Source organism: Callospermophilus lateralis, chromosome 10, assembly GCF_048772815.1.
Source record: "Callospermophilus lateralis isolate mCalLat2 chromosome 10, mCalLat2.hap1, whole genome shotgun sequence".
Lineage (NCBI taxonomy): Eukaryota > Metazoa > Chordata > Mammalia > Rodentia > Sciuridae > Callospermophilus > Callospermophilus lateralis.
The window spans coordinates 132,652,780-132,679,921 of NC_135314.1; the positions used below are offsets into that span (position 1 = coordinate 132,652,780).

The window sequence follows — 27,142 nt, forward strand, 5'->3', positions numbered from 1 at the left end:
GGACCAGGACGGGGGGTGGTGGAGGCCGTGCAAGGAGGACGAAGATGATGGCGAGGTGGCCGCTATGGCAGGGTCTCGGGGGACCGTTGACCCCGGTACTCCTGTTCCTTCTCCTCCTCTCTTTGTTCCCTCTCAGCCAGGAGGAGCTGGGGGGTGGCGGAGACCAGGGCTGGGACCCGGGGGTAGCTCCTGCTATGGGACCAAGGACGCAGATCTGCGGCGGAGCCTTGGCTCTTTGTCCCGAGCCGCCTGGGGCTCAGGAGAATGGGAGATCTGGCCTGGGAGTTAGGGAGCCTGTCTTCATGGGGCTCCGAGGGGGAAGGCAAAGCGCTTGGGGAGGCCGAGGGGCCCCTGAGCAGCGAGAGATAGGTCAGGGACCAGGGCCCCTGTTGTGCTGGCGCCCAGAGGTCTCCTCTTGCGGACGGAGAGATAGTCATTCGCCAGAGGCTCTGTCCCCAGGGGGGTCTGGTTTAGGGAACAGCTTGCCCTTCCGTTTGGACCTCCTGGCCCAGCCCAGTGGTCCAAAGCCAGTGTCCTTCCAGCGTGACGCTAGGAGAAGCTCCCGCAAAAGAGTGGGAATCTTGCGTTGTTGCAGGGAATTGTGGGCGCTAGGGCGCAGGGGTCAGGGCGAGAGAGCCACAGCATCCCAAGCGGGCAGGGCAGTCCCTCGGCAGGACTGTCTTCCCGGGGCTGTGGAATCTGGGCCCGGACTGGATTCAGCACCTCGTGCGGCGAGGACAGCTCCTACAACGGGTTCAGCACTCCTCAAGTCTCGGACAGCTCCGGAGCCTGTGCCGCAGCGCATGCGCTCGGGTAGTGTCTTCCGCCGCCGCTTCCTTCCGCAGCGCCCGGGGCCGCGCCCCCCGGGACCGCCCGCGGGTCCTGAAACCTGGCGAATGCCTTCAGTGAACAGGTCACGCCCCCGTCGCGCAGCAAACCGCCACCCGCAGTTTCCTCAGTACAACTACCAGACCCTGGTGCCCGAGAATGAGGCGGCAGGCACCGTGGTGCTACGCGTGGTGGCGCAGGACCCGGATATCGGTGAGGCTGGGCGCCTAGTCTACTCGCTGGCGGCGCTCATGAACAGCCGCTCGCTGGAACTTTTCAGCATTGACCCGCAGAGCGGCCTCATCCGCACAGCTGCCGCTCTGGACCGGGAGAGTATGGAGCGCCACTACCTGCGTGTGACAGCGCAGGATCACGGTTCACCACGCCTATCAGCCACCACCATGGTGGCCGTGACAGTAGCCGACCGCAATGACCACGCGCCGGTGTTTGAGCAGGCTCAGTACCGGGAAACACTTCGTGAGAATGTGGAAGAGGGTTACCCCATCCTGCAGTTGCGTGCCACAGACGGCGATGCGCCCCCCAATGCCAACCTGCGCTACCGCTTTGTGGGGCCTCCAGCTGCACGCACTGCAGCAACAGCAGCTTTTGAGATTGATTCGCGCTCTGGCCTCATCAGCACCAGCGGCCGCGTAGACCGTGAGCACATGGAAAGCTACGAACTGGTGGTAGAGGCCAGCGACCAGGGCCAGGAGCCCGGGCCACGCTCGTCCACCGTTCGTGTACATATAACAGTGCTTGATGAGAATGACAACGTGCCCCAATTCAGCGAGAAGCGCTACGTGGCTCAGGTACGCGAAGATGTGCGCCCCCATACGGTGGTGCTACGTGTCACAGCCACAGATAGGGATAAGGACGCCAATGGTTTGGTGCACTACAACATCATCAGTGGTAACAGCCGTGGCCACTTTGCTATTGACAGCCTCACGGGTGAGATACAAGTAGTGGCACCTTTGGACTTTGAAGCAGAGAGAGAGTATGCCTTGCGTATTCGGGCGCAAGATGCAGGCCGGCCACCCTTGTCCAACAACACAGGCCTGGTCAGCATTCAGGTGGTAGACATCAATGACCACACTCCTATCTTTGTCAGCACACCCTTCCAGGTCTCTGTTCTGGAAAATGCACCCCTCGGCCATTCAGTCATCCACATTCAGGCAGTGGATGCAGACCATGGGGAGAATGCCAGATTGGAGTATTCCCTAACTGGTGTGGCACCTGATACACCATTTGTAATAAACAGTGCCACTGGCTGGGTTTCTGTGAGTGGTCCCCTGGACCGTGAGTCTGTGGAGCATTACTTTTTTGGTGTAGAGGCTCGAGACCATGGCTCACCCCCACTGTCTGCCTCAGCCAGTGTCACAGTGACTGTGCTAGATGTTAATGACAATCGGCCTGAGTTCACCATGAAAGAATACCACCTTCGGCTGAATGAGGATGCGGCTGTAGGCACCAGTGTGGTCAGTGTGACTGCTGTGGACCGTGATGCCAACAGTGCCATCAGTTACCAGATCACAGGTGGAAACACCCGGAATCGTTTTGCCATCAGCACCCAAGGGGGTGTGGGTCTGGTAACACTGGCTCTGCCACTGGATTACAAACAGGAACGCTATTTCAAACTGGTGCTTACTGCATCTGACCGTGCCCTTCATGACCACTGCTATGTGCATATTAATATCACAGATGCCAATACTCACCGGCCTGTCTTTCAAAGTGCTCACTACTCGGTGAGTATGAATGAGGATCGGCCAGTGGGTAGCACTGTGGTGGTCATCAGTGCCTCTGATGATGATGTGGGTGAGAATGCTCGAATCACCTATCTTCTGGAGGACAACCTGCCCCAGTTCCGTATTGATGCAGATTCAGGGGCCATTACACTACAGGCCCCGTTGGACTATGAGGACCAAGTGACCTATACACTGGCCATTACTGCTCGGGACAATGGCATCCCACAGAAAGCAGATACCACTTATGTAGAGGTGATGGTTAATGACGTGAATGACAATGCACCACAGTTTGTGGCCTCCCACTATACAGGGTTGGTCTCTGAGGATGCTCCACCTTTCACAAGTGTCCTGCAGATCTCAGCCACTGACCGGGATGTTCATGCCAATGGCCGGGTCCAGTACACTTTCCAGAATGGGGAAGATGGGGATGGAGATTTTACCATTGAGCCCACTTCTGGCATTGTCCGGACTGTGAGGCGGCTGGACCGGGAGGCAGTACCAGTATATGAGTTGACTGCCTATGCAGTGGACCGTGGTGTGCCCCCACTTCGGACTCCAGTCAGTATCCAGGTGACAGTGCAAGATGTGAATGACAATGCACCTGTTTTTCCAGCTGAGGAGTTTGAAGTGCGAGTGAAGGAGAACAGTATTGTGGGCTCAGTGGTGGCCCAGATCACTGCAGTAGACCCTGATGAAGGACCCAATGCCCATATAATGTACCAGATTGTAGAGGGGAACATCCCTGAGCTGTTCCAAATGGACATCTTTTCTGGAGAGTTGACAGCACTCATTGACTTGGACTATGAGACTCGTCAGGAATATGTGATTGTGGTACAAGCCACATCTGCTCCTCTGGTCAGCCGGGCCACCGTTCATGTCCGCCTAGTTGACCAAAATGACAACAGTCCTGTGCTCAATAACTTCCAGATCCTCTTCAACAACTATGTATCAAACCGCTCAGACACCTTCCCCTCAGGCATCATTGGGCGTATCCCAGCTTATGATCCTGATGTCTCTGATCACCTCTTCTACTCCTTTGAGCGTGGCAATGAGCTGCAGCTGCTTGTGGTCAACCAAACCAGTGGGGAACTGCGACTCAGCAGAAAGCTAGATAACAACCGCCCACTGGTAGCCTCCATGTTGGTGACTGTCACAGGTGAGGGGCAGGGAACAGGCAAGTGACCCAGTGATCCTAGACCTAGGATGTCTAGATCCCTGACCTAGGCTGTCAGGGCCTCAGGAACTCCAAAGTCCCTCAAATCAAATAGTGATTTCCAAGTCTTCTAAATTCCTGTGCCCCACAGATCTGCCATAGACCTCACAGGGACTCTGCTTAGGTTCTTGGATAGTATCCTAAGAACTCCCCAAATTCTAAGGCATCTAGTATATACCATAAAGATTGTAAACAACTGTCTCCTGCCCTAGGGACAGTTTTGTTATCCCTAAAGGGCATGGAAGGCCTCAGATAATGTTCTGGAGGTCCCAGGCAGAACCAGATTGCCAGTTAGTCCATACCATGCCCATGTTTAGATGAATGATTACTTTAGATCCAGACTGACCCTTACCCCATTTGTGCAGGAAAAAGAGACCAGTAGTTTAATGGTTCAGAATAACAGCTTACTATGGCAGCTTCAAGCAGAGAGTGGGCCCACATTGGCCTGGCTGCGGTCTAAGGCCCTGGTCTTGGGGAAATGTCCAGAGACCCACCTGCCTCTTTCCTGATTTCACTTCTCCAGGCTTTCACAAACCCCTCCTATTAGGAGGGGAGAACAAGTTGAAGAGGTTCTTGAAGTCCTACTTACTGGAAGCTGCAGAGGTTGGAGAATAGGCTTTAGCAGTGCTCATTCCTCAATTTTGGAGCTGGGAGTCCTGGCACTGTCAGAAAAAGCATAGCCTTCATTTACTCATAATTCACGCAACAACCAATCTATTGATCTCCTAACATGTACCAGGGTCTGGGAACAAGGTGAACAAGGCAGATAAGCACCCCACCTTCATCTCTGGGGGTATGCACTGAAACCAGGTCTAGGGTGGTGAGCAGTTTGCTAATTGAAGAATGTTGTGGTGGGTTTATGTTTGTAAGGGGAGGTATGGGAGAGTCAGGGTACTATATCCTCCTGGAGCTTGTTGACACAGGATTCTGGGGAATTGCAATTAGTGTTCCCTTAGCCAGAGTCCCTTCCAGATTGCTGACGAAAAGTACTGGGATCCCTGACTTGAAATTGTCCTTGTTTCTGGAGCATGTGTTTTTGCTGGTTCTGTCATGCTGGAGATGGGTGAGGGAGGAAGTTGGAAATGTGTAGTAAGTGACCTTGCCTTCTCTTTGTGTCATGAGTGGAGTAGGCTGCTGATATTAATAGGAATAAGAAAGTGAGCACTTAGGGGCCTGCTCCCCCACCCAGTACTAGGGATTGAACCCAGAGTGCTCTACCACTGAGCTACATCCCCGGTTTTATTTTTATTTATTTATTTATTTGTTTTGGTACCAAAGATTGAACTCAGGGGCACTTGACTATTGAGCCACATCCCCAGCCCTATTTTGTAATTTATTTAGAGACAAGGCCTCACTGGGTTGCTTAGCACCTTGCTTTTTGCTGAGGCTGGCTTTGAACTCGGATCCTGTCTCAGCCTCCAGAGCTGCTGGGGTTACAGGTGTTCAACACCCTTCCCAGGTTTATTTTTATTTTGAGATAGGGTCTGGCTAAGTTGCCCAGGCTGTTCTTGAACTTGGGATCCTCCTGCCTCAGCCTTCCTAGTCCCTGGAATTACAGAGGTGCACCACCACACCCAGCATTAAGGACCTTCTTGAGTGTGGTTGGAGTGACTTGCTAACCATGGGCTTGCTGACCCAGCCACCTTCTGTTTTGGGGCTGGGGAAGAAGCAGCAAATTGCTGATGCTATGACGCTGGGGGAGTTAGTGGTCACTAGTCCCAGACTCAACTTGTGTCCTGGTGGGTTCAGCCTGTTGACTCAGAGGTACTAGGGCCTGGAGTCAGTAGCCATAGCCCTCTTGTGTCCCAGGGAAAGGCAGCTGCTAATCCCAGGCTGACCACTGTCCATACCCCTTTCTGCAGATGGCCTACACAGTGTGACAGCGCAGTGTGTGCTGCGGGTGGTCATCATCACGGAGGAACTGCTGGCTAACAGCCTGACTGTACGTCTAGAGAACATGTGGCAGGAGCGCTTTCTGTCACCGCTCCTGGGCCACTTCCTGGAAGGCGTGGCTGCTGTGCTCGCCACACCCACCGAGGACGTCTTCATCTTCAACATACAGAATGACACAGATGTCGGGGGCACGGTGCTTAATGTGAGCTTCTCTGCTCTAGCACCTCGTGGGGCGGGGGCGGGCGCTGCTGGGCCCTGGTTTAGCTCTGAGGAACTTCAGGAGCAGCTGTACGTTCGTCGTGCTGCACTTGCTGCCCGCTCTCTGCTTGATGTCCTGCCCTTTGACGATAACGTGTGCCTGCGTGAGCCCTGTGAGAACTATATGAAATGTGTGTCGGTGCTCCGCTTTGACTCATCCGCACCCTTCCTGGCCTCCACCTCTACGCTCTTCCGACCCATCCAGCCTATCGCGGGCCTGCGCTGCCGCTGCCCGCCTGGCTTCACTGGTGACTTCTGCGAGACTGAGCTGGACCTCTGCTACTCGAACCCATGCCGGAATGGCGGCGCCTGCGCGCAGCGAGAAGGCGGCTACACCTGCGTTTGCCGTCCGCGCTTTACTGGTGAGTCCCACACAGGGCTGAAAGTTGGACCCAGCTGGGTGAACACTTGCAAAATTGGGGGCGGGACTATAGTACAAGTGCCGACTAGACATCACTTTTGAGGCAACGGGGTTAGTATGGGCTCAGTTACATTTGAAATCATAGAGCCCAGCCTAAAGAAAGCCTAAGAACACGAGGAATAAAAGCCTCAGACTGGAAGAGCTGGGAAGGAGGCGTGGCCGAGGGCCAGGCGATAAGGGGGTGTGACCAGACCTGGGCGGGAAGAGTGGGGCGAGGCTAGACTGAAAGAGGGCGTGCTCTCTGGCAGCTCGACCAATCAGAGGTCTTGGAACCCACCTGGAGGCTCGGCTTTGGCTGGTTGTGCTCCAGCGTGGGCAGGGTGTGGCCATGATGGCTTCAGAAAGTGTCTTGCTCCGCAGGAGAAGACTGCGAGCTGGACACCGAGGCCGGACGCTGCGTGCCCGGCATATGCCGCAACGGGGGCACCTGTACTGATGCGCCCACTGGCGGCTTCCGCTGCCAGTGTCCTGCGGGCGGCGCCTTCGAGGGCCCTCGCTGTGAGGTGGCTGCACGCTCGTTCCCGCCCAGTTCGTTCGTCATGTTCCGTGGCCTGCGGCAGCGCTTCCACCTCACGCTGTCCCTCTCGTAGGTGCCCGCCCCGTGTCTCTGTACGCCTTCATTCCGTCCCTACCTCCATGACCTTAAGATTTCTTGATTGCCCCATCCTGAAGTCCCCACAGGACACCGCCCCCTCCCCTGAAGTTAGCTTGGTGTCTCAGAGCATCAGTACCCTGACCATCAGAATACTGGCGTGTCTTGTCTTCTCTTGCTCCAGCTTGGGCGGGTGACCTGCGAGCCTTCTCTCAAGGATGGTAGGTGTGAGGTCATTTTGGTTCCTAATGTCCCCACTCCACCTCACCCAGGTTTGCGACGGTGCAGCCCAGCGGGTTACTCTTCTATAATGGGCGCCTGAATGAGAAGCATGACTTTCTGGCCCTGGAACTCGTGGCTGGCCAAGTGCGGCTCACATATTCCACTGGTGGGTGCTCCCTGGGAGATGTACATGACAGTGTGTGCATGGGATGGCTGGAAAATGCAGTCCACAAGTCCCCTCAGGTTTGCTTCATTATAGCACTGTTCAACACACTTCAGTGCCAAACAGACAACAGTGAGGACCCAGCTCCATGTCCATTCCCTGTGGGAAGGTCCATCTCTCCAAGAAGTGTATGTTTCTCCTATCTCTTCAAGGCCACTCTGTTCTAACTAGTGTGGTCACCAGGAGATATACTGATCTGATGCATCCAGGATGACTGTGGGAATATGCTAAATGAGCTGGGTGAGGGTAGAGCAACTCATCAGCTCCAGAGGACACTCCACCTGCATATCCCCCACAGGTGAATCCAATACAGTGGTCAGCCCCACAATTCCAGGGGGCCTGAGTGATGGGCAGTGGCATACAGTGCATCTAAAATACTACAACAAGGTAGGCACCACCCCTGGCTTGGTGTGTGTGTGTGTGTGTGTGTGTGTGTGTGTGCGCGCGCGCGCGCGCGGGCGCGTGTGTATGCATGTGCATGGGGATTCTGAGTTCTGCTTCTCAGGGGTTACCCTTGGGCATAGTTGACTGGTGTGCCTGGATTTTTAGCCCCGGACAGATGCCCTAGGGGGTGCTCAGGGCCCCTCCAAGGACAAGGTTGCTGTGTTGAGTGTGGATGACTGCAATGTGGCTGTAGCTCTGCAGTTTGGTGCTGAAATTGGCAACTACTCATGTGCTGCTGCTGGTGTACAAACAAGCTCCAAGAAGTGAGGCCCCCATCCCATGGTCCCCATATCCTCTGACTATAAAAGCCTACCCCAACCCTTCACATACCCCATTCCTCACCACAGCCTGCAAAACTTCCCATCCTTTCTCCAAACCACCAGATTTCCCTTTAAAGACCTTAGAAGCCTCCTCACCCTAGCCCCAATCCTGTATTCTATCCCTGACTCCCTGCTCCCATGCACAAGTTCCCAGGTACCCAGTCCTCCAAAGCCTCTACTCTCCCATCAAAGTCTCTAATGCCATACATCACCTACAGCTCCTTGATCTCTACTTAGCCTTCCAGGACTCTGAGCCTACTGATATCACCTCCCAAACCCACTTCTCCATCACTTGCCCCAGTCACCTGGATGCCTCACTCCTTCATCATGACCCTTGCTTGATTTCATCTCGCCTGTCTTTCCCCACATCATCATGATCTCTCCTTTGTGCCCCCACAATTGGAGTAAGCTCCCAGTTCCCTCCCCAGATGGCCTTTTCCTCCCTGCTTTTTACCCTTTCCTCTGAGTCCTACCCCCTACTTCCTGTGGCCCCCAGGAGCAATCCTACTTTGGCCCCAGTTCCACCAATGACCCAGGCCCCTGACTCCCAGGTCCCTGGACCTGACGGGCCCTCTGCTCCTGGGGGGTGTCCCCAACCTCCCCGAGAACTTCCCCGTGTCCCACAAGGACTTCATTGGCTGTATGCGAGACCTGCATATTGATGGCCGCCGAGTGGACATGGCGGCCTTCGTTGCAAACAATGGCACCATGGCAGGTAGGCACAAAGCTCCCATTAGCCTCACTTGTGGCCCTGTCCCAATCATAAGAGGGTTCTGCAGGGCTGCATGGGGTGGCTCCATATCTGACCTCAACCCAGTCTCCTTTGATGGCAAGGCTGTTAGAGCCCAGCCTTTAGGGCCTTACACCTACCCACCCCTCCCCCACCAGTGAACACAAAGCTGAGATCATGCTGGTTTTTGGCACCTCTGCACCTAGCACTCATGCCCTCACCTCATATTTTTATATCTTCTATATGCCTTCCTCTTCCAGGCTGCCAGGCCAAGCTGCACTTTTGTGACTCAAGCCCTTGCAAGAATAGTGGCTTCTGCTCAGAGCGCTGGGGTGGCTTCAGTTGTGACTGCCCTGTGGGCTTTGGTGGCAAAGACTGTCGGCTCAGTGAGTGGGCTGCATAGGGCAGGAGGGGTCTGCAGGGTAAGGTCTGTTTCTAGAATAGGGGCTGTGACCCTGCTTCTCTTATCTCCTCAGCCATGGCCCATCCCTACCATTTCCATGGCAACAGCACACTGAGCTGGGACTTTGGAAGTGACATGGCTGTGACTGTGCCATGGTACCTGGGGCTAGCATTTCGGACATGGGCGATGCACGGGGTCCTGATGCAAGTACAGATTGGGCCTCACAGCACGCTTCTCTGCCAGGTGTGTTTGTCCTTCTGATCCCTTCATACACCCTCAACCATCAATCTCTGATACTGCCAGTAACATTTCTATGGATTCAGGCTGATCATATAGCATACTTCTCTGCCATGTGTCCTACCTAACTGCACTAGATTCTGCTCTGGACCCTTGGCTTTTCCCTACCACAATATTCTCTGCAGGTGCAGGGCATAAGCATAGCTTTTTCTTGTGCTAACTGTATCAATCCATGACCCTCTGGTCCTTTCATTTACTCCCTGTCCATTACTGATCCATGTCAGCAATATGGTGTCCCCTGTGTGGCAGATATAGCCTTGACTTTACTCTTCTGACCTCTGATATTCTCATCTCCCAGTCATAACTCAGTTTGGGATTCTAACCTTGGGGCTATTTATCTCTATCCACAGCTAGATCGAGGGTTGCTATCTGTGATGGTAACCAGGGGTTCAGGCCGTGCTGCCTACCTCCTGCTAGACCAAGTGACTGTCAATGATGGCCGATGGCATGATGTGCGGCTGGAGTTACAGGAGGAGCCAGGTGGCCGGCGGGGCCACCACGTCTTCATGATCTCACTGGACTTCAGCCTCTTCCGGGTCTGACCTCTAACCCCAGTGTAGTCTGTTTTCAGTTTTCCAATCAGATTTACCTTATTTGACCCCACCTCTAATCCAGGTCCTCTCTACTTTATCACTGCACCAAATCTAATGTTCTTCCCCCAGTCTCCCTGCTCATAGCCTTGCTCTAAGCCCATCCCATCAGCTAGGTTGGTCCACTGTCAAGGCCCTCTTCATGTCAGGAAGGATACCCAGATATCTGGCCTAGTCTTGGGGATACCTCTTTAGCCAATACTTTGCCTGATTCCTAAAAGACCCTTCTGGTCCTCACCCCAATCCTTAGTACTTCAGGTCAAAATCATGGAAGTTCAAGGTCTGCTCTGAGTTTAGGAGGGAGGGGCCTTTCCAAGTCCAGCTCTTGACTGCAACTATTCTATTATGCATCCTCCATGCCTCAAAAGGTTCTTTGTATTTGGAAGTAGCTCATTTCCGCATTATTCCTCTGATACAGAGAATATGGTCATGCAGAGTTAGAAAAAGACTAATACTGACTCTGGGATATGGCAGGAGTCTACTAGTTACCCCCTTCCCTCAGTGCTGACCGTCTCCCTTCTTTAGGACACCATGGCAGTGGGGAGTGAACTGCAGGGCCTGAAGGTAAAGCAACTCCACGTGGGAGGCCTGCCCCACAGCAGTAAGGAGGATGTTCCTCAGGGTCTGGTCGGCTGTATCCAGGTGGGGGTCAGCATGAGAATATGATATGGGGGCATTAGGGTTAGTGGTCAGCTATCAGGGGCTCCTATAATGGTCAGATATCAGGAGCTGAAAAATAGCATTCAAGTAGGAGTTGATATTGGGGGATAAATGACCCAGAGCATTCAGGGATTAGTCAAGCCTTTCTGAAGTGGGGAAAGTAAGAGTCTAGATTAGATTATCAAGAATCATTAGTGATCTATATCAGAAATAGCACAATTGGGGTTCAATGGGGGGCTAAGCTGGGGCTTGGGGGGGGCTGGGATTTGGGAGGACCTGAGGGAGACTGTATGTCAGGGGTCATCAGACTGGGTGGCTGGCTCTACAGGACTTGATGCTGAGGTGACTTGACATGAGTCTTATCCCTTGCTGGCTGTGTCCATAGGGGGTATGGCTTGGTTCTACACCCTTGGGGTCCCCAGCCCTGCTACCCCCAACCCACCGAGTGAATGTGGAGCCTGGCTGTGTCGTGACCAACGCCTGTGCATCTGGGCCCTGCCCACCCCACGCTGACTGCCGAGATCTCTGGCAGACTTTTTCCTGTACCTGCCAGCCAGGTGGGCCTTGAGAGGGTCATCTGGGAAGAAGCCAGGGGCCTATGGGAACGACTGGGAGGCTGCAGGGCCTGGAGGAGGCAAGAATTGAGAGGGAGAAGTGCCTACTTCCTTCCATGCTCTGTGACTAGTGTCCTGAGCTTCCTGACCCAATTTGCAGGTTACTATGGCCCAGGCTGTGTGGATGCCTGCCTCTTGAACCCTTGTCAGAACCAGGGTTCATGCCGGCACCTCCCAGGAGCCCCCCATGGGTATACCTGTGACTGTACAAGTGGCTATTTTGGTCACCACTGTGAACACAGGTGAGACTCCTGGGGCTGGATGATGGAAAGAGCTGGTGGGAATAGGGAGGGTCACTAAAGTATTATGGAAGTATTTCTCACCTCATCTTATCCCCAGGATGGACCAGCAATGCCCACGGGGCTGGTGGGGGAGCCCAACATGTGGTCCCTGCAACTGTGATGTTCACAAGGGCTTTGACCCCAGCTGCAACAAGACAAATGGGCAGTGTCATTGCAAGGTTTGCCTGGCCCCTGACCCTGACCTTTAAAACCTCTAAGTATGATCTATGATTCTTGTCCAGTTTGACTGACCTCAGTCACCTGACTTGGGCCCTAACCTCTTACCTGAATTCTCTGACCTAGTTATCATTTCTCCTCCTCATCCCATAACATCTTCCTTGTCTTCATTTGAGACCAATGTTCCTATTGTCTTTACCATTTGCCCTTAATTCTGCTTGCTCCCCAAGCCTTGACCTAAGACTCTTATGTTAAGCCCTGACTTCTGACTTCAGGCCCCTGACTCATCCTCAAACAGGAGTTCCACTATCGACCACGGGGCAGTGACTCATGCTTCCCTTGTGACTGCTACCCTGTTGGTTCCACTTCGCGATCATGTGCACCCCACAGTGGACAGTGCCCCTGCCGCCCAGGAGCCCTTGGCCGCCAGTGCAACAGCTGTGACAGTCCTTTTGCTGAGGTGACAGCCAGCGGCTGCCGGGGTGAGCAAGCTCCACCCAGCTCCACCTGTAGAGGGTTGGTTCCAGCAAGTTGCCACTAAAGGATCAGTGGCATGCTTAGCTTCTGGGTAGGGGGGGGTTCTGGGAAGCTTCTGAGGGAGACCAGACCAGTTTTACCCAGGAAGCCTCACATTTACCCCAAATACTTTGCTGACATGTCACAGAATGTGACATGCCAGCTCTTAAGAAGTCCACAGGGGAGTGGTAGGTCTACAGTGGTGTGTGGTACAGGGGTAGTAGGTGTGGCTGTCACTTGCCTTAGACCCTGGCTACCTGGCTCAGAGCTTCCTCTTTCCCTAGTGCTCTATGATGCCTGCCCCAAGTCCCTGAGATCGGGTGTGTGGTGGCCCCAAACCAAGTTTGGTGTCTTGGCCACAGTGCCCTGTCCCCGGGGGGCCCTAGGTAAGTATTTAAAAATAGGGGCATTGCTTATGGCAGGGGTGGGCCTATTCTCTGACTGTCAGAGCTACTTTTCTTGAGTGGGGTGACCTTGTACCTGTAAAAAGGTGGGATGGGTTGGGAGTCCTGTGGGCCCCTCACTACCTCCTAAGGGCTCTGGGTCCTTTCCTACACCTTCATTAAGCCTCCATCTGTTTCTCTTGGCTTCTGGGCAGGATTGCGGGGTGCAGGTAAGGGGTACGTGTTTGCTCAGGTGCACTGCCTCCTCCCACTGCCTGAGCTTTTGCAGATCCTTCCTGCTGCTTAAAGTCCCTGCAGACCCCTCCCTGCTGCCTGAGGTCCCTAAAATCTATTTCTAACTGCCTAAAGTTCCTGGAAGCCTCTTTCTGCTGTTTGAAGATGCCTGAGGTCCTCAGAGACCCCTCCCTGTCACCTCAGAATCTTACAGATCCCTCCTTACTTCCTAAGACCCTTGCCAACCCTTCCCTAATTCCTAAGGAATTGTATTGGCCTTTCCTCACTTCCTGAGGTCCCTGTAGGCCTATCCATACTGACTGAGGTCACAAAATACCCCTTCCCTCTGACTGAGGACCCAGTAGCTCCTCCCTGCCACCTGAGAGTCCCTCAGAACCTCTCTGCTGCTTGAGGTCTCTGCAGTGGCTGGACAGAGATTGTCTGTGTATGCATGCTTATGTGTATGTGTGTGTCTTACTGTGCCTGTGCACGTGTCTATGACTCTCTTCTGGGAAAATGGGGTACTTTATTTAAGTTAGGGTCCCTTTTGTTGGGGGCTATAATCTCGCTTAAGATCCAGGTCATGTCTTAGTCAACTACATCCCAACCCCACAGATAAGGGAGAGTAATGACAGCAAAGTCACCAGTGGGGCAGTTAAAACTTGTATGAGAACCCCAACCCCATCTCACTTGTGTCACATTATAATCCTGGAAGACCTTGTTTGAATCAGTGTGTTTGCGTGTGTATGAGAGATCATCAAGTATTTGCACACTTGTCCTGGTCCACATGTCTGTGTTTGTGTAGCTAAGCAATAGTGTATGAGTATGAATGTTGGCCAGTGTGTATGTGTCTGTCCTGCCTGGCCTGTGTGAGAATAATTGTGTGTGAGAGTGTGTGTGTGTGTGTGTGTGTGTGTGTGTGTGTGTGTGTGCAGCACCATCCTTGTGCTCTCCTTTATGTGCTTGGTGATAAGAATGTTCCACAGACCCCTCAGGAATTGACCAACAAGCAGCTGGGCTTGGGCTGCTACATCCAGGCACCTAGCCATAGATGCCTGTTACTCTTGCCTCTGTCTCAGGGTTTCCCCTGGGATAGAAGAGGGTCACCCTGTCAGTAAAGGTATCCAGGCCCTAGGCCTGACGAAGTATTGCCTGCCCCCAGGTGCTGCTGTGAGGCTATGTGATGAGGATCGGGGTTGGCTGGAGCCTGACCTCTTCAACTGTACCTCCCCTGCCTTTCGAGAGCTCAGTCTGCTGGTGAGACTGCCTAGACCTTCCTTGGCCTTGGGCCTGGATTCAACTTCCCCAGGCCTGTGGTGGGCACCAAATATCATGCCCTAATTGTTGACCTAAAAGGATTTTCCTGGTTATCCTTTAATCTGTCCCAGTCTTTCTCCCTGTAAGACTTGAGAAAAGCCTTCAGGATGACAGAACAACCATTCCCATCCTTGTCCTGGCAGCTGGATGGCCTAGAGCTGAACAAGACAGCACTGGATACTGTGGAGGCCAAGAAGCTGGCTCAACGGCTACGGGAGGTGACTGGCCACACTGACCGCTACTTTAGCCAAGATGTCCGAGTCACTGCCCGCCTGTTGGCCTACCTACTGGCCTTTGAGAGCCATCAGCAGGGCTTTGGGCTGACAGCCACACAAGATGCCCATTTCAATGAGGTAGGGCTATGCCCTATATTCACAGATCCCTGGTCCTATTTCCCAGCTCCATGTGTCCTCCAGCCCTGGATCCTCAGTTCAGGTCCTTCCTGATCTTTGAAGAAGTGAAGGACCTGGGCATTCTCTCTTCCCTTATCTTCTCCAGTTCTGCCCCCTGGCCTCTTGGGGTCCCTCTGAGCACCTGGCCAGATTCCCTCATGCCTGCCCTCTCCCTTGGCATATCCTCACCACCTGGCTGAGCTCAATTTTATTTCCATTCTCTCAGAATTTGCTGTGGACTGGCTCTGCACTGCTTGCTCCAGAGACAGGGAACTTGTGGGCAGCGCTGGGGCAGCGGGCCCCTGAGGACTCCCCAGGCAGTGCAGGGCTGATGCAGCATCTGGAGGAATATGCAGCCACACTTGCAAGGAATATGGAACTCACATACCTGAATCCTGTGGGACTGGTGACACCCAATATCAGTGCGTGGTGGGTGGGGCAGGACTGGGGCTGCAAAAGGCAGGGGCCTAGAGTTCTGAGGGGCTACGGATGATAATGCAAATAGTGGCAGGAGGCTGTGACAGGCTTTGTATGGACAGTCTCTACACTAGTGACAAGGAAAATGTTACTTGTGGTACTTGAGTAGGTGGGAATGAGACTCTTGGTATGGGGAGGAGGTACTTGATGGGTGTCACTCTTCTTTCTCCTGGACAGTGCTCAGCATTGACCGCCTGGAGCATCCTAGTTCAACTCGGGGGGCCCGTCGCTACCCCCGCTACCACAGCAACCTTTTTCGGGGCCAAGATGCCTGGGATCCTCATACTCATGTGCTGCTGCCTTCCCAGACTCCACGGTCTTTCCCATCTGAAGGTGAGAACCTTTGGGTGATCCCTGACCAAGTCCTGTTTTCCTATTCTCTCAAGACTGACACCATGTTGCCCTCTTGTTGATTCTCCCTTTGTCAGACCTTTCCTGCTTCAGATCTCCTAAGTGTGACCTTCCAGGTTAACCCTCTACCCTACACCTTGCTACACTCTCACTTGCCAGATCCTCTCCTTCACCACAGATGATACTTCCCAGGCCTGGAATATTTCATTCATAGGTGCCTGCTCTCCATACTTCTCGGTTCTGGATCTGCAAGGAAGAGATCCTTGTGCTTGAGACTGGGTTGGGTTCAATGTTGGATTTGTGGGTCTTATAGGTTAGAGGTCACTTGACAATGGTTCTTCCCTCTCTCCTGTCAGTTCTTCCCACAAGTAGCAACATGGAAAACTCTACTGCCTCAAGTGTGGTTCCTTCATCAGCCCCTCCAGAGCCTGAGCCCGAATCTGGGATCTCCATTGTCATCCTCCTCGTGTACCGCACCTTGGGGGGGCTACTCCCTGCCCAGTTCCAAGCTGAGCGCCGGGGTGCCAGGTACCATGAGTAGAACTATTCTCAGGCCCCTCACTCTTGAGTTTTCTGTGAGCTTCTACCTAGCCTAGTACCTCCTTATTTGGTGGACAGATGCACAGATTCACAGATATACAGAGATGTCCTTGTGCACGGCTCCAAGACCTATCCAATTTAGGTACCATGTGAATTTTCTCTGGATTTGTACAGAGTAAAAGAGGTGAAGGCTGATGGACATGGAGCACAAATGGGTCAATCATACAAGATGAGTATGTGAAACAGGTGCAGACAGGCCAACTAACTGAGACATAATGACTGAGGAATTGATGGTCTGATTGAGGTGGGAGGGGGAAAGATTGGGTCAAACAGTTGTAGACCATCAAAAGCTGCTCAGATCCCAATCTGGGCAGTGAATCTAAAGCCCCATGGCACGCTGGCAGGGGCTAGAGGCATTCTTAGAAGCAGCATCTACTCTAGGGGCATCCTAAACCCTGGGTCAGCCATGGCAGATGGTTTGAAGATAGGGTGAGATAGCTATTTAGAGCTTGAAAAGATCAGAAGTCAATAATGACCAAGCCCAAATGGGTTATCTCCTCAGGCTTCCTCAGAACCCTGTTATGAACTCCCCGGTGGTCAGCGTGGCTGTGTTCCATGGACGCAACTTCCTAAAGGGTGTTTTGGAGTCCCCCATTAGCCTTGAGTTCCGCCTTCTGCAGACAGCGAATCGGAGCAAGGCGATCTGCGTGCAGTGGGACCCACCTGGCCCGTGAGGATCTCTGCTCTGGAAACCCTTGGTTCCCCTTTTAGCCTCTGAGAGGCCAACTGATAGTCCCAGCCTTCCCCTGAGCTCCTTACCCATGCTGCCTTGCAACTAGGTCCATGAGGAATGCTGCTCCCCAACTTCAGGAACCCTACACCAACTACACCTACACCTACACCAACTCTTACAAATTCTAGTAGTGGGCACTTCCTGTTGGGAAAGGTAGGTCTAACTGTCTTGTGGCTGCAGGGTGGACCAGCATGGCACATGGACAGCACGGGACTGTGAGCTGGTGCACAGGAATGGGTCCCACGCACGGTGTCGCTGCAGCCGAACGGGCACCTTTGGTGTTCTCATGGATGCCTCCCCCCGTGAGGTGGGGCTATGTTCTGGATTCTGAGGAAATGGGAGGTTGAAAGGGCAGGGAGGTCCTGCCCAACACCCAATAATCATCCCTGTCTCCACAGCGGCTAGAAGGTGACTTGGAGCTTCTGGCTGTGTTCACCCATGTGGTTGTGGCAGTATCTGTGGCTGCACTAGTATTGACTGCAGCTGTCCTGCTGAGCCTACGCAGTCTCAAGTCCAACGTGCGTGGGATCCATGCCAATGTAGCAGCTGCCCTGGGGGTGGCAGAGCTTCTCTTCCTGCTGGGGATTCACAGGACCCATAACCAGGTGCAGGGTCAGGGCCAGGGAACCTGTGTCCTGATGACCCCACCTGACCTGGGAAGACCTGGGGCCAAAGTTTAGAAGCTGAGGTCAGGGATGCTCAGGTTGGGGTCAGAGTTTGGGACAATATGCTGGGGTAAGATGCTATGGTTTAAGAGTCAGAAATGGGAAGATGCCTGCAGTAGGGTCAAAGGTAGGGCAAGGCAGGAGATGTGCTGATGTCTCCTTCTCTGCCTTCAGCTGGTGTGCACTGCGGTTGCCATCCTCCTACACTACTTCTTCCTCAGCACCTTTGCATGGCTCCTGGTAGAGGGCCTGCATCTCTACCGCATGCAGGTTGAGCCCCGCAATGTGGACCGCGGTGCAATGCGCTTCTACCACACTCTGGGCTGGGGTGTCCCTGCTGTGCTGCTGGGTGAGGCCCTGCCCACTTGTCTATTCAGGGATGTGACCCCAAAATCTTCACTTATCACATGTTCCAACCCTGACCATATCCCTAGTCCTGATCATGACCCCTAACCCCAGCCCCCCCAATGTCATCTACTCAAGGAAGAATCTGTTCATCCTTACTCCCAGATTTTCCCCACACACAAGGGGTTTTCAGTCATTCTATAGTTCTAGAAGACACCCTTTTGGTCCTTCCCCTTCTCTTTCCAAGGCCTTGCTGTTGGCCTGGATCCTGAGGGCTACGGGAACCCTGACTTCTGCTGGATCTCCATCCATGAACCCCTCATCTGGAGTTTTGCTGGCCCTGTTATCCTTGTCATTGTGGTGAGTGCCCAGCAGTTGGTGCCACCATGTGCTTCCCTCCCAGGACAAAGGGAGAGGGCTTACAGAAAATGTGGAATCTGCTGAGGTGGCAGTCCATAGGCTTCCTGGGTTCTCTTTACCTCTGTTGTCTGGTCACAGAGTGACCATTTCCCACTTAGCTGGCATGGAGATGGAGGGCCTGAGGTCAGAGACTTTGCCACTCTCTCTGATTCTTTCTGCATCTCTCTCTGTCTCCATCTCTCAGTATCTCTCTGGTTCCCTATGTCTAACTTTTCCTGTGATTCTAAGCTCCACTGTCTTTGTTCCTGATCTATCTTTGTGTGTGTGCGTGTATATGAATTTCTCATTGGTTCTGCCCCTATGTATAGTCTTGGTGTCTCTATGTCCCTGTCTCACACTATCACTTCTCTTTCTCTTTGCCCTACCCGGACCCCACATGTCCACCATGGTTCCAGATGAATGGGACCATGTTTCTCCTTGCTGCCCGCACATCCTGCTCCACAGGACAGAGGGAAACCAAGAAGACCTCTGTGCTGTAAGTTGACTGGGGAAAAAGGGGGGTTCACAGATGGAAGACCCATTATGGATAAGATATGGAGCCCCCAGAGCATCCTTGGTATAGGTTGGGCTCTAAATTCTGGATAAAGTCATTCCTTCCCTAGCTTGTGGTCCCTCTCTGGCCCCACATGTGCTTCCATTCTACCATCTCCTTGTTCCCTGGCTCTTCCCAGAGTCTCTGTCACCCAGAGTCTGGGTGACTCACTTTTTCCCCTGCCCCATGTGTTTCCATGTTTTCTTTCATGGTACCCAAACTCTTCCATTTTCCCCATGTCCTTTCATGGCTCCCTGAGTACTTTCCTGGTTCTTTGTGTGACTTCCCATTTCCCCTAATGTTCTTCTGAGACTTCCATTTTCCTGTAAAGTTCCTTTTCTTCTAGTGTGACCCCTTTGTGTCCTCCTGTGTCCTCTCATGTCCTCACAGCAGGACCCTTCGCAGCTCTTTTCTGCTCCTCCTGCTGGTCAGTGCCTCCTGGCTCTTTGGCCTCCTGGCAGTCAACCACAGCATCCTGGCCTTCCACTACCTCCATGCTGGACTCTGTGGCCTCCAGGTACCTTTCACACCCTTCCTCTATCCCAGAACCAGAGGGGGCTTCAGCAGGCTGGGCCCAGCCCAAGCAAGGCATTGCCCCCAGTCTTGGAGTTCACTCTGAGTGGGTAACAATCATTGCCAGGCTGGGTGCTTACTCCAGACCAGACACTGGCTCTAACTGCCAGCCCCAGGCCTGGAGCTGACTCTCAACTAGACATTGTCAGGCTGTGTGCTGGTTAGACCTTCACTAACACTGTGTTCCTGGCTCCTTGCTGACTGACTCCAGTTACTCCTGTTGCTCAGATCCTGCTGACTTTTCTAAGCCCTCCTTGGACTTTTCACTGGCTCATGCTAACCTGCAATAACTGACTCCCCTCTTGCTGAGCCACAGGGACTTCTGGTGGCCCTCCTCTGATCTTATCTGACTTTTTTTTTTTAAAGAAAGAGAGAGAGAGAGAGAGAGAGAGAGAGAGAGAGAGAGAAAGAGAGAGAGAGAATTTTTTAATATTTATTTTTTAGTACTTGGCGGACACAACATCTTTGTTTGTACGTGGTGCTGAGGATCGAACCCGGGCCGCACGCATGCCAGGCAGGCGTGCTACCACTTGAGCCACATCCCCAGCCCTTATCTGACTTTTTTGATCTCTTAGGAGGCACCTACCTAAGAGGGTTCTTCCAACCCACTCCTAACCCACTCCTTTCTTAGTGACTTTTGCTGACCCCACCCTGATCCTTGCTCACCTCCAGGGCCTGGCAGTGCTGCTGCTCTTTTGTGTCCTGAATGCAGATGCTCGGGCTGCCTGGACACCAGCCTGTCTGAGAAGGAAGGCAGCACCAGAGGAGACAAGGCCAGCACCTGGGACGGTGAGGGGCTTCCAAGGATGGGGAGTCAGGATGGGGACCCTGGAGGTCCTTCAGGGCTGGCTCACACCCCTGTCCTGCCCACCATCCTTAGGGGCCTGGGGCCTACAATAACACGGCCCTCTTTGAAGAGAGTGGCCTCATCCGCATCACTCTTGGTGCTTCCACCGTCTCCTCAGTGAGCAGTGCCCGCTCTGGCCGGACCCAGGACCAGGACAGCCAGCGGGGCCGAGGCTACCTCAGGTGAGTGGCCACATGAGGTTTAGACCAGTCCCCCTTCACCAGGGGGTTGGCAATACCAGATCCTAAGGTGGGTGACTTTACCTATCTCAGCCACCTGGGGGCCTGTTGCTGCCGCTGCCCCAGATGTTTCCTGCTACACACCCAGGGACACCTTCAACCATTCTACTCTCAGCTGGCCATGTCCTTGAAGATATTGCAGCTCCCAAAGCACCTCATCACATCTGTCCTTGATTGGGGGGGTCTCCTGTATTTCTAGGGACAATGTTCTGGTTCGACATGGCTCAGCTGCTGACCACACTAACCACAGCCTCCAGGCTCATGCTGGCCCCACTGACCTGGACGTGGCCATGTTCCATCGAGATGCTGGTGGAGTTGGAGCCCTGGATCAGGAAGGAAGGAGGGAGGGAGAGGGTCTCTTCCTGATCCTCCTACTGTCCCAAACTGAGAGCAGTGGCTGACTGGGATGGGATGAGCTCCCCCCAGGTCACTGTCTTAGGAGGCACCCACCCACCTAACCCTGGTTCTTCCAACCCACTCCTAACCCAGCTCATACCTGATAGTTATAGCCCCTCTGTTCCTATCCCTTTCCCAAGTTCTGCCTGGGGCCCTCCTCCCCAACTTCCTTGCTGCATCCACCTCTAGACCCTTATCTCCAGGCCTTTTCCTTATCCCCAAGTCCTTTGCTTCCCAAAGCTATTGCTACACATTCCTCCTTCTGGTCTTCCCAACTCTAGGTGCAGACTCTGACTCTGACAGTGACCTGTCTTTGGAGGAGGAAAGGAGTCTGTCTATCCCATCTTCAGAAAGCGAGGACAATGGTCGGACACGAGGGCGTTTCCAGCGTCCGCTCCGACGGGCAGCCCAGAGTGAGAGGCTCCTCACCCACCCTAAAGGTGATGGGAACACTCTGATCCCATGAATGACTGAGGGATACCCCATGTTCCACTTAGATGCGATTCAGGGATCCTGTCATCTCCTCAGGATGCCTGGATCTGATACATTAGGACCCTCTGGGGTCTTCATGGAAACCCCATGCACCATCCCCATCCAGTTTTCCAGCAGTATCTGGATGACACAGGAACAGCCTAAGCAATAGAGTGATGAAGTCAGGGATGTTATAGAATGACATGTCCCTCCAGACTCTGTCCCTGTGGGTTGGGACCCAACCTGGTCTTCCTGGTCTCCCTTCTGTTCCTACCTCTACTCAATGAGAACAGCCAGGATTTTCAAAAGTCATTAGAGTCAGGAATCACTGAATGTCATTGAGTCTGGGTCACAGAAGTCCTCAGTCACTGGGATCAAACTAGAGGCTTCTGTAACCTGCCCTGGCTCCACAGATGTGGATGGCAATGACCTCCTGTCCTACTGGCCAGCCCTGGGGGAATGCGAGGCAGCCCCCTGTGCTCTGCAGACATGGGGCTCTGAAAGGCGCCTGGGGCTGGACACCAGCAAAGATACAGCCAACAACAACCATCCAGATCTGGCCCTGACCAGCGGGGACGAAACATCCCTGGGCCAAGCCCAGCGCCAGAGGAAAGGTATGGTCTCTGACCTTTGGCCTGCATTACATGAACCCTAGAGGCTACTCTTGCCCTCATGCAATCAATTTCAGCTTCCTGGTCTCAAACTGAGCTCCTCTTATTCTGATCTGGGAGGTTTCTGTTTCTCTACTCTGCTTCATGGTCCCCATGCACCTATATTAACCCAGACAATTCCTTCCTCCCATGCACTGGCCTATATCCAGAGGCCAGTGCTGCCCCAACCCAAGGGATTCCTCTCCCTTCCCCATTCCCATGTCTGCTTTGTGGAGATCCTAGGAGAAGCTGTCTCCCAGATCCCAGAGCCTGTCTGATCTGGAAGATTTCTGTCTCCTTACTTTGCTTTACAGGAACCCCCAGAGGTTGTTCCTATACAACACAAAATATTTCTGTCTTCAATCTTGCATTACAGGGACCCTAGGGACTGCTTCTACCCCAGCCCTGGGGACTTCCTCTTTGACCTAGTCCTATATTTCCAGAACCTGGTGGCTGCTGCTCTTTTGACGTCAGTGGGGAAGTTTGGCTGCCTTCACCTGAGCCAGAGTATTAATACTTCTCCACTCTGGCCCTTTCTTTCTTTCTTTCTTTAAAGAGAGCGAGAGAATTTTTTAATATTTATTTTTTAATTTTCAGTGGACACAACATCTTTGTTTGTTGTGGTGCTGAGGATCGAACCCGGGCCCCACTGCTTGAGCCACATCTCCAGCCCACTCTGGCCCTTTCTTGCTGCCTCTTTGAGACCCCCAGGGTTGCCTTTGCTCCTCTCCAGGGGATTGATTTCTAGTCCCAACTCTGACAGGGATCCCAGCAGCTACCCCATCTCTAAACTCAGGGAATACCTACCTGGCCCACTCCACCCCCACACCCCGCTTCCCATTTTGTTTCTCCTATAGGCATCCTGAAGAACCCATTGCAATACCCACTGGTACCACAGACCCGAGGTGCTCCTGAGCTGTCCTGGTGCCGAGCGGCCACCTTGGGTCACCGTGCTGTGCCAGCTGCCTCTTATGGTCGCATCTATGCTGGTGGGGGCACAGGCAGCCTTTCACAGCCAGCCAGTCGCTACTCTTCTCGAGAACAACTGGATCTGCTCCTACGGCGGCAGCTGAGCCGTGAGAGACTAGAGGAAGCCCCTGTCCCTGTTCTGCATCCCCTGAGCCGGCCAGGTTCCCAGGAACACCTGGATGCTGCATTAGGCCGCTTAGAGCCCAGAGCTCGGGGCAGCACCCTGCCACGGAGGCAGCCACCCCGAGATTACCCTGGAGCCACAGCTGGTCGCTTTGGGTCACGGGATGCACTGGACTTAGGAGCACCCCGAGAATGGCTGAGCACACTGCCCCCACCCCGTCTCACTCGGGACCTTGACCCACAGCACCCTACTCTGCCCCTGTCTCCCCAGCGGCAACTCTCAAAGGACCCCCTCTTGCCATCTCGGCCCCTGGACTCTCTGTCCAGGAGCTCGAACTCTCGGGAGCAGCTGGACCAAGTGCCTAGTAGGCACTCCTCAAGAGAGGCCCTTGGACCACCCCCTCAGCTGCTCAGAGCTAGGGAGGAGCCAACCAGTGGCCCAAGCCATGGCCCCTCCACAGAGCAGCTGGACATTCTCTCCTCCATCCTCGCCTCTTTCAACTCTTCAGCTCTTTCCTCTGTGCAGTCCTCAAGCACGCCCTCTGGCCCTCACACCACTGCCACCCCTTCTGCCACAGCCTCTGTACTTGGGCCTTCCACACCTCGCTCTGCCACGTCCCACAGCATCTCAGAGTTGTCACCGGACTCAGAGTAAGCATGGCCTAGCCAACTACTCATACCCTTATTAGCTTAGCCTCCTCCCCTAGGTTCCACTACAGAATGGGGTGGGGGTTGACAGACAGGTGTGGGCTACCCCAGGCTCAGCACAGCCAGGAGGTCAGAGGCTGGATACAGAGGTCTGGCATTGAAAGGGAATGTGACTAGCAGGAACTCACCAATTGTATGATTGGGACCAGCTTTCCTTCCCTGTACCTCCCAGACTAAGGAAGAGATAGTTGCCCTCCAAAGGACTGGATCTAGTAGAGGGGGCAAGGCAGGAGTCAAAGCCTTAGAAGTAGAAGATAATCCCATATTTTCAAAGAGCAGGAGGAGTGAAGGAGTGTTTGCTTGGGAAGGTTTGTCTAAGGGGTCATATCCTGGGATACCAGATATGTCAGGATGAAGAGCTAACTTTGAGGATAAACTATATTCAGTCAATTTTAAGTTCCTCCTGCCTGTGGGCACTATGGGGTGAGGCTCAGAGGCTTGAGCTGGGATCTGGTAAACTCAGGAGCCTGCAGGGCATCTGTGGGGTAGAGTCTGGCAGACATGCCCAGAAGTAGCTGGATATACAAGAGCCTGAGAAGGAATGGTGGGGTGAGGAGAAACCAGGAGTTGCCGGTTTTGTAAGCCAATGGGAGAGTTGCATTTCAGGGAGTATAGCTAGGTCAAGCTCTGGAGGAGTGGGGAGTCTGTAGGCTGAGAGATGGATCTGAGGGGAAGGGGTCTTTGGGGATGGGATAGGGGACCAACAGAACTGTGCAGGACCGGTGACAACTCTGAGATGGTGCTTGACTTGGGGGAAGTCAAAGGAAGAAGGGAGAGGCAGGGGGGTTGGAAGGCCCAGGGTTCTAGAGGGATACTAAAGGGTGAGGATGAAAGGGAGCGGACTTACCACCTGGGTCCCCCTACAGTGTGGCCTTGGGCTCTGGCTGAGTAAGAGGAGGGCTGGGAAATTGAGTAGGGGCTCAGGCTCTAGAATCATACAGGTGTGAGTTTGAGTTCTCTTATCTTACTAGCTGTGTGACCTTGGGCAGGGTATAAGCCTCTGTAAGCCTCAGTTTCCTCATCTGTAGAAAGATCCATAGTATCAAACCCTGAGATGTGAAGATTTGTGAGATATTACGTGCCAAGTGCTTAACATAATTTCTGTACATGGCAGGTGCTTGCTAAGTGTTAAGAGAAAAGACCGAGGTAGTCAGGAAGCCTTGCTGATGAGTTAAGGTGTTCAGAATGGGTGGAGGACTCAGAACTCCAAAGTGACCATGAAGGGCTGAACACTGAGAGGCAAGGGTAATGGGGGAGGTGGAGCAGGCCAGGTATGGTAGGGAAGCTAGGAGGCACCTGACTTAGGGTCCTCTCAGCAGTTAACTTTGATGTCCATGTTCAACTCTACAGGGTTCCCAGAAGTGAGGGTCACTCCTGAAGGATGACGTGCATATGAGGAACAACTGAGGGCAACAGGAGAAAATCCAGGAGTAGGGGGGCTGATCCTAAGGCAGCATCCTGTGTGCCTCCCCCCAGCTCCCTCTATGGCAGTGTGGAAGTTCCATGCACATCAGTGAGCATGGGTGTGACAAGTGCAAGGCAGGTGGGGACTGAAGGGAAGACTTTTATACATTTTATACCTTTGTAACCAGAGAGATATGCTTATGTTATTTTTCAGCTTTTCTGTCTCCCCCCAGGGGTCTGAGACTGGACTGGTAAAGGGAAGGGAACACAGGAAGAGAGATGCAGAGTTTGGCCCCATTTGGGTCCATAGTAAACCATATGTTCTTTTCTCATATCTTACTGGGGTAGACTTGTCCAACATGTGGACAGATGCCCTCCTGACCCCACCCCACCCCCCTATTTGATCTGAGGATTGTCAGGGCCCAAAGTGCAGAACTGATCTTATTTTCTCTTAAATGCCCCACCGACCAAACTTCTGGGGTTGGGGGTTGGTCTTGGAAACAGGGGTCCTCTGATTCTCTCATGGGGGCTTGCTCATGCCACCCCTCCCCGTGGATGTGTGTGTTTATTACATGGAGTCCCTGCCACTTACTGCCTTATGACCTAGGACTGATGCTGTGGGCACTGGTGGAGCAGCAGATGTCATGTTTACAGAGCAAGGCTTCCCTTTCTCCCTTGGGGAGGGGCCCAGGCTTCTACTCAGACATTCCAGTATTGGGTGGGTAGAGGGGTCACTGACCTGCCCCTGCCCCTGCCTGAGCAAAAGTTGTCTGTGGTGCCATTTGATTCCCCCACACTGCCCTCTGAGGGGTGGGTGGGAGAGTGAACAAAGGGAGCAGATATGAGGGAATTCAAGACCCAGAATGTAGGTGCCACTGCCTCCCATGTTTACAGGATCCTCCCTGGCCTAGGCACCGGGCTGCTGAAGTTACTCAGTTCCACCCTTCCTTTATTCCCTTTTAAAGGGAAAAATGACTGTTAGGACCCTGTTCACAAAACTCTTACTTTTGTTACTTTGTCTGATGTTCAGAACTAGAGACTTTAAAATTTTGTTACTTTGTTTACAGGTGAGGTTTTTAAAAATTTTTTTTGTTTACAACTTAAAATTTTGAACTTTAACACTTTGTTTACAGTTGAGAATTTTTCCCCCTTTGTTTACAAGTGAAAGGTAGGAAAAGTGGGAGAGGGGCTTACGAGGACCCACCTGTGAAGATCCTGGGCCTGGTCATCTTGTGGGGTTTTCTAACTCCTAGCTCTCCCAGGCCAAAGGTCCATCCTGAGCCCCCAGTTTGACAGCAGACCCAGAAGGTCTGAGAGTAGGCATCCTTTTACCACTATTAACAGTGGTTGTATAGGGTTGGGTCTGTGCAGACACCTCCCCGTACCCAACTCCATGCATGCTCTTGGAGGCAGTTTCCAAGGAGATGAAAAATTCTACTTCACTGACTGGTTTCAAATCCCACCAGCCAGGACCCCAGCTCTTCTTACCCAAAATGACCCCAGCCCTCAAAGGGCTGAGTGGCATGCTGTGGGTGAGAGGGTATCCTTGCTATGTCCTAGGTTCTGTAGATACCCATCTCTGGGGTCTCCCCACTCCAGCCCAGCGGCCCTCGTTCCTGTCTGTGTAAATTGTTCCGTGAAGCCGAGCTCTGTTTTGGGAATAAACTTCTATATAAAACAGTTGTTGCCTCTTTCTGTTGGAGGTGGTGGTGGTAGGATGGTGGCTGTGAATGATTCAGGTCATACTGAGTTTGAATATCTTCAAGAATATCTAGGGGTATTTGGGGTTTTTTGCTCATTTTATAGGAGATTTGGACCAGGTTCCCATCTCTTTCTCTTTGAAATCTGGCCCTTCACCTGTGATTGGGGCTAGAGATGGACCACAAGTG

The 27,142-nt window shown here is 53.2% G+C and overlaps 1 protein-coding gene across 2 annotated transcripts; it reads left to right on the forward strand.

The window, feature by feature from the left end:
- Nucleotides 1-44: 44 nt before the first annotated feature.
- Nucleotides 45-25,326, forward strand: Celsr3 (cadherin EGF LAG seven-pass G-type receptor 3). 2 transcript variants are annotated; one of them, XM_076868999.2, is made up of 35 exons: nt 45-3,726; nt 5,646-6,296; nt 6,716-6,941; nt 7,220-7,335; nt 7,691-7,779; nt 7,942-8,099; nt 8,708-8,871; nt 9,147-9,272; nt 9,363-9,532; nt 9,937-10,122; nt 10,702-10,818; nt 11,222-11,393; nt 11,551-11,692; nt 11,790-11,910; nt 12,207-12,390; nt 12,709-12,810; nt 14,204-14,298; nt 14,502-14,711; nt 14,977-15,172; nt 15,405-15,560; nt 15,935-16,106; nt 16,681-16,848; nt 17,092-17,218; nt 17,310-17,516; nt 17,751-17,925; nt 18,169-18,281; nt 18,737-18,816; nt 19,267-19,390; nt 20,119-20,235; nt 20,327-20,475; nt 20,732-20,841; nt 21,210-21,368; nt 21,813-22,013; nt 22,907-23,792; nt 25,200-25,326. In XM_076868999.2, the coding sequence occupies exons 1-35, from the start codon at nt 45-47 to the stop codon at nt 25,225-25,227; spliced, it is 9,879 nt and encodes a 3,292-aa protein (XP_076725114.2). In that variant the 3' UTR covers nt 25,228-25,326. The 2 variants fall into 2 exon arrangements, with proteins under 2 accessions (XP_076725114.2, XP_076725115.2); XM_076869000.2 differs by having other exon boundaries at nt 48-3,726; nt 6,722-6,941.
- The last annotated feature ends 1,816 nt before the right edge of the window (nt 25,327-27,142 follow it).

Bases quoted from the DNA above. Each gene is read 5' to 3' on its own strand.
- Celsr3 (XM_076868999.2), top strand. From the start codon at position 45: ATGATGGCGAGGTGGCCGCTATGGCAGGGTCTCGGGGGACCGTTGACC. The intron at 16,849-17,091 runs GTGAGGATCTCT...TTGTGGCTGCAG, and splicing joins CAGTGGGACCCACCTGGCCC to GGTGGACCAGCATGGCACAT. The intron at 18,282-18,736 runs GTGAGTGCCCAG...CCATGGTTCCAG, and splicing joins CTGTTATCCTTGTCATTGTG to ATGAATGGGACCATGTTTCT.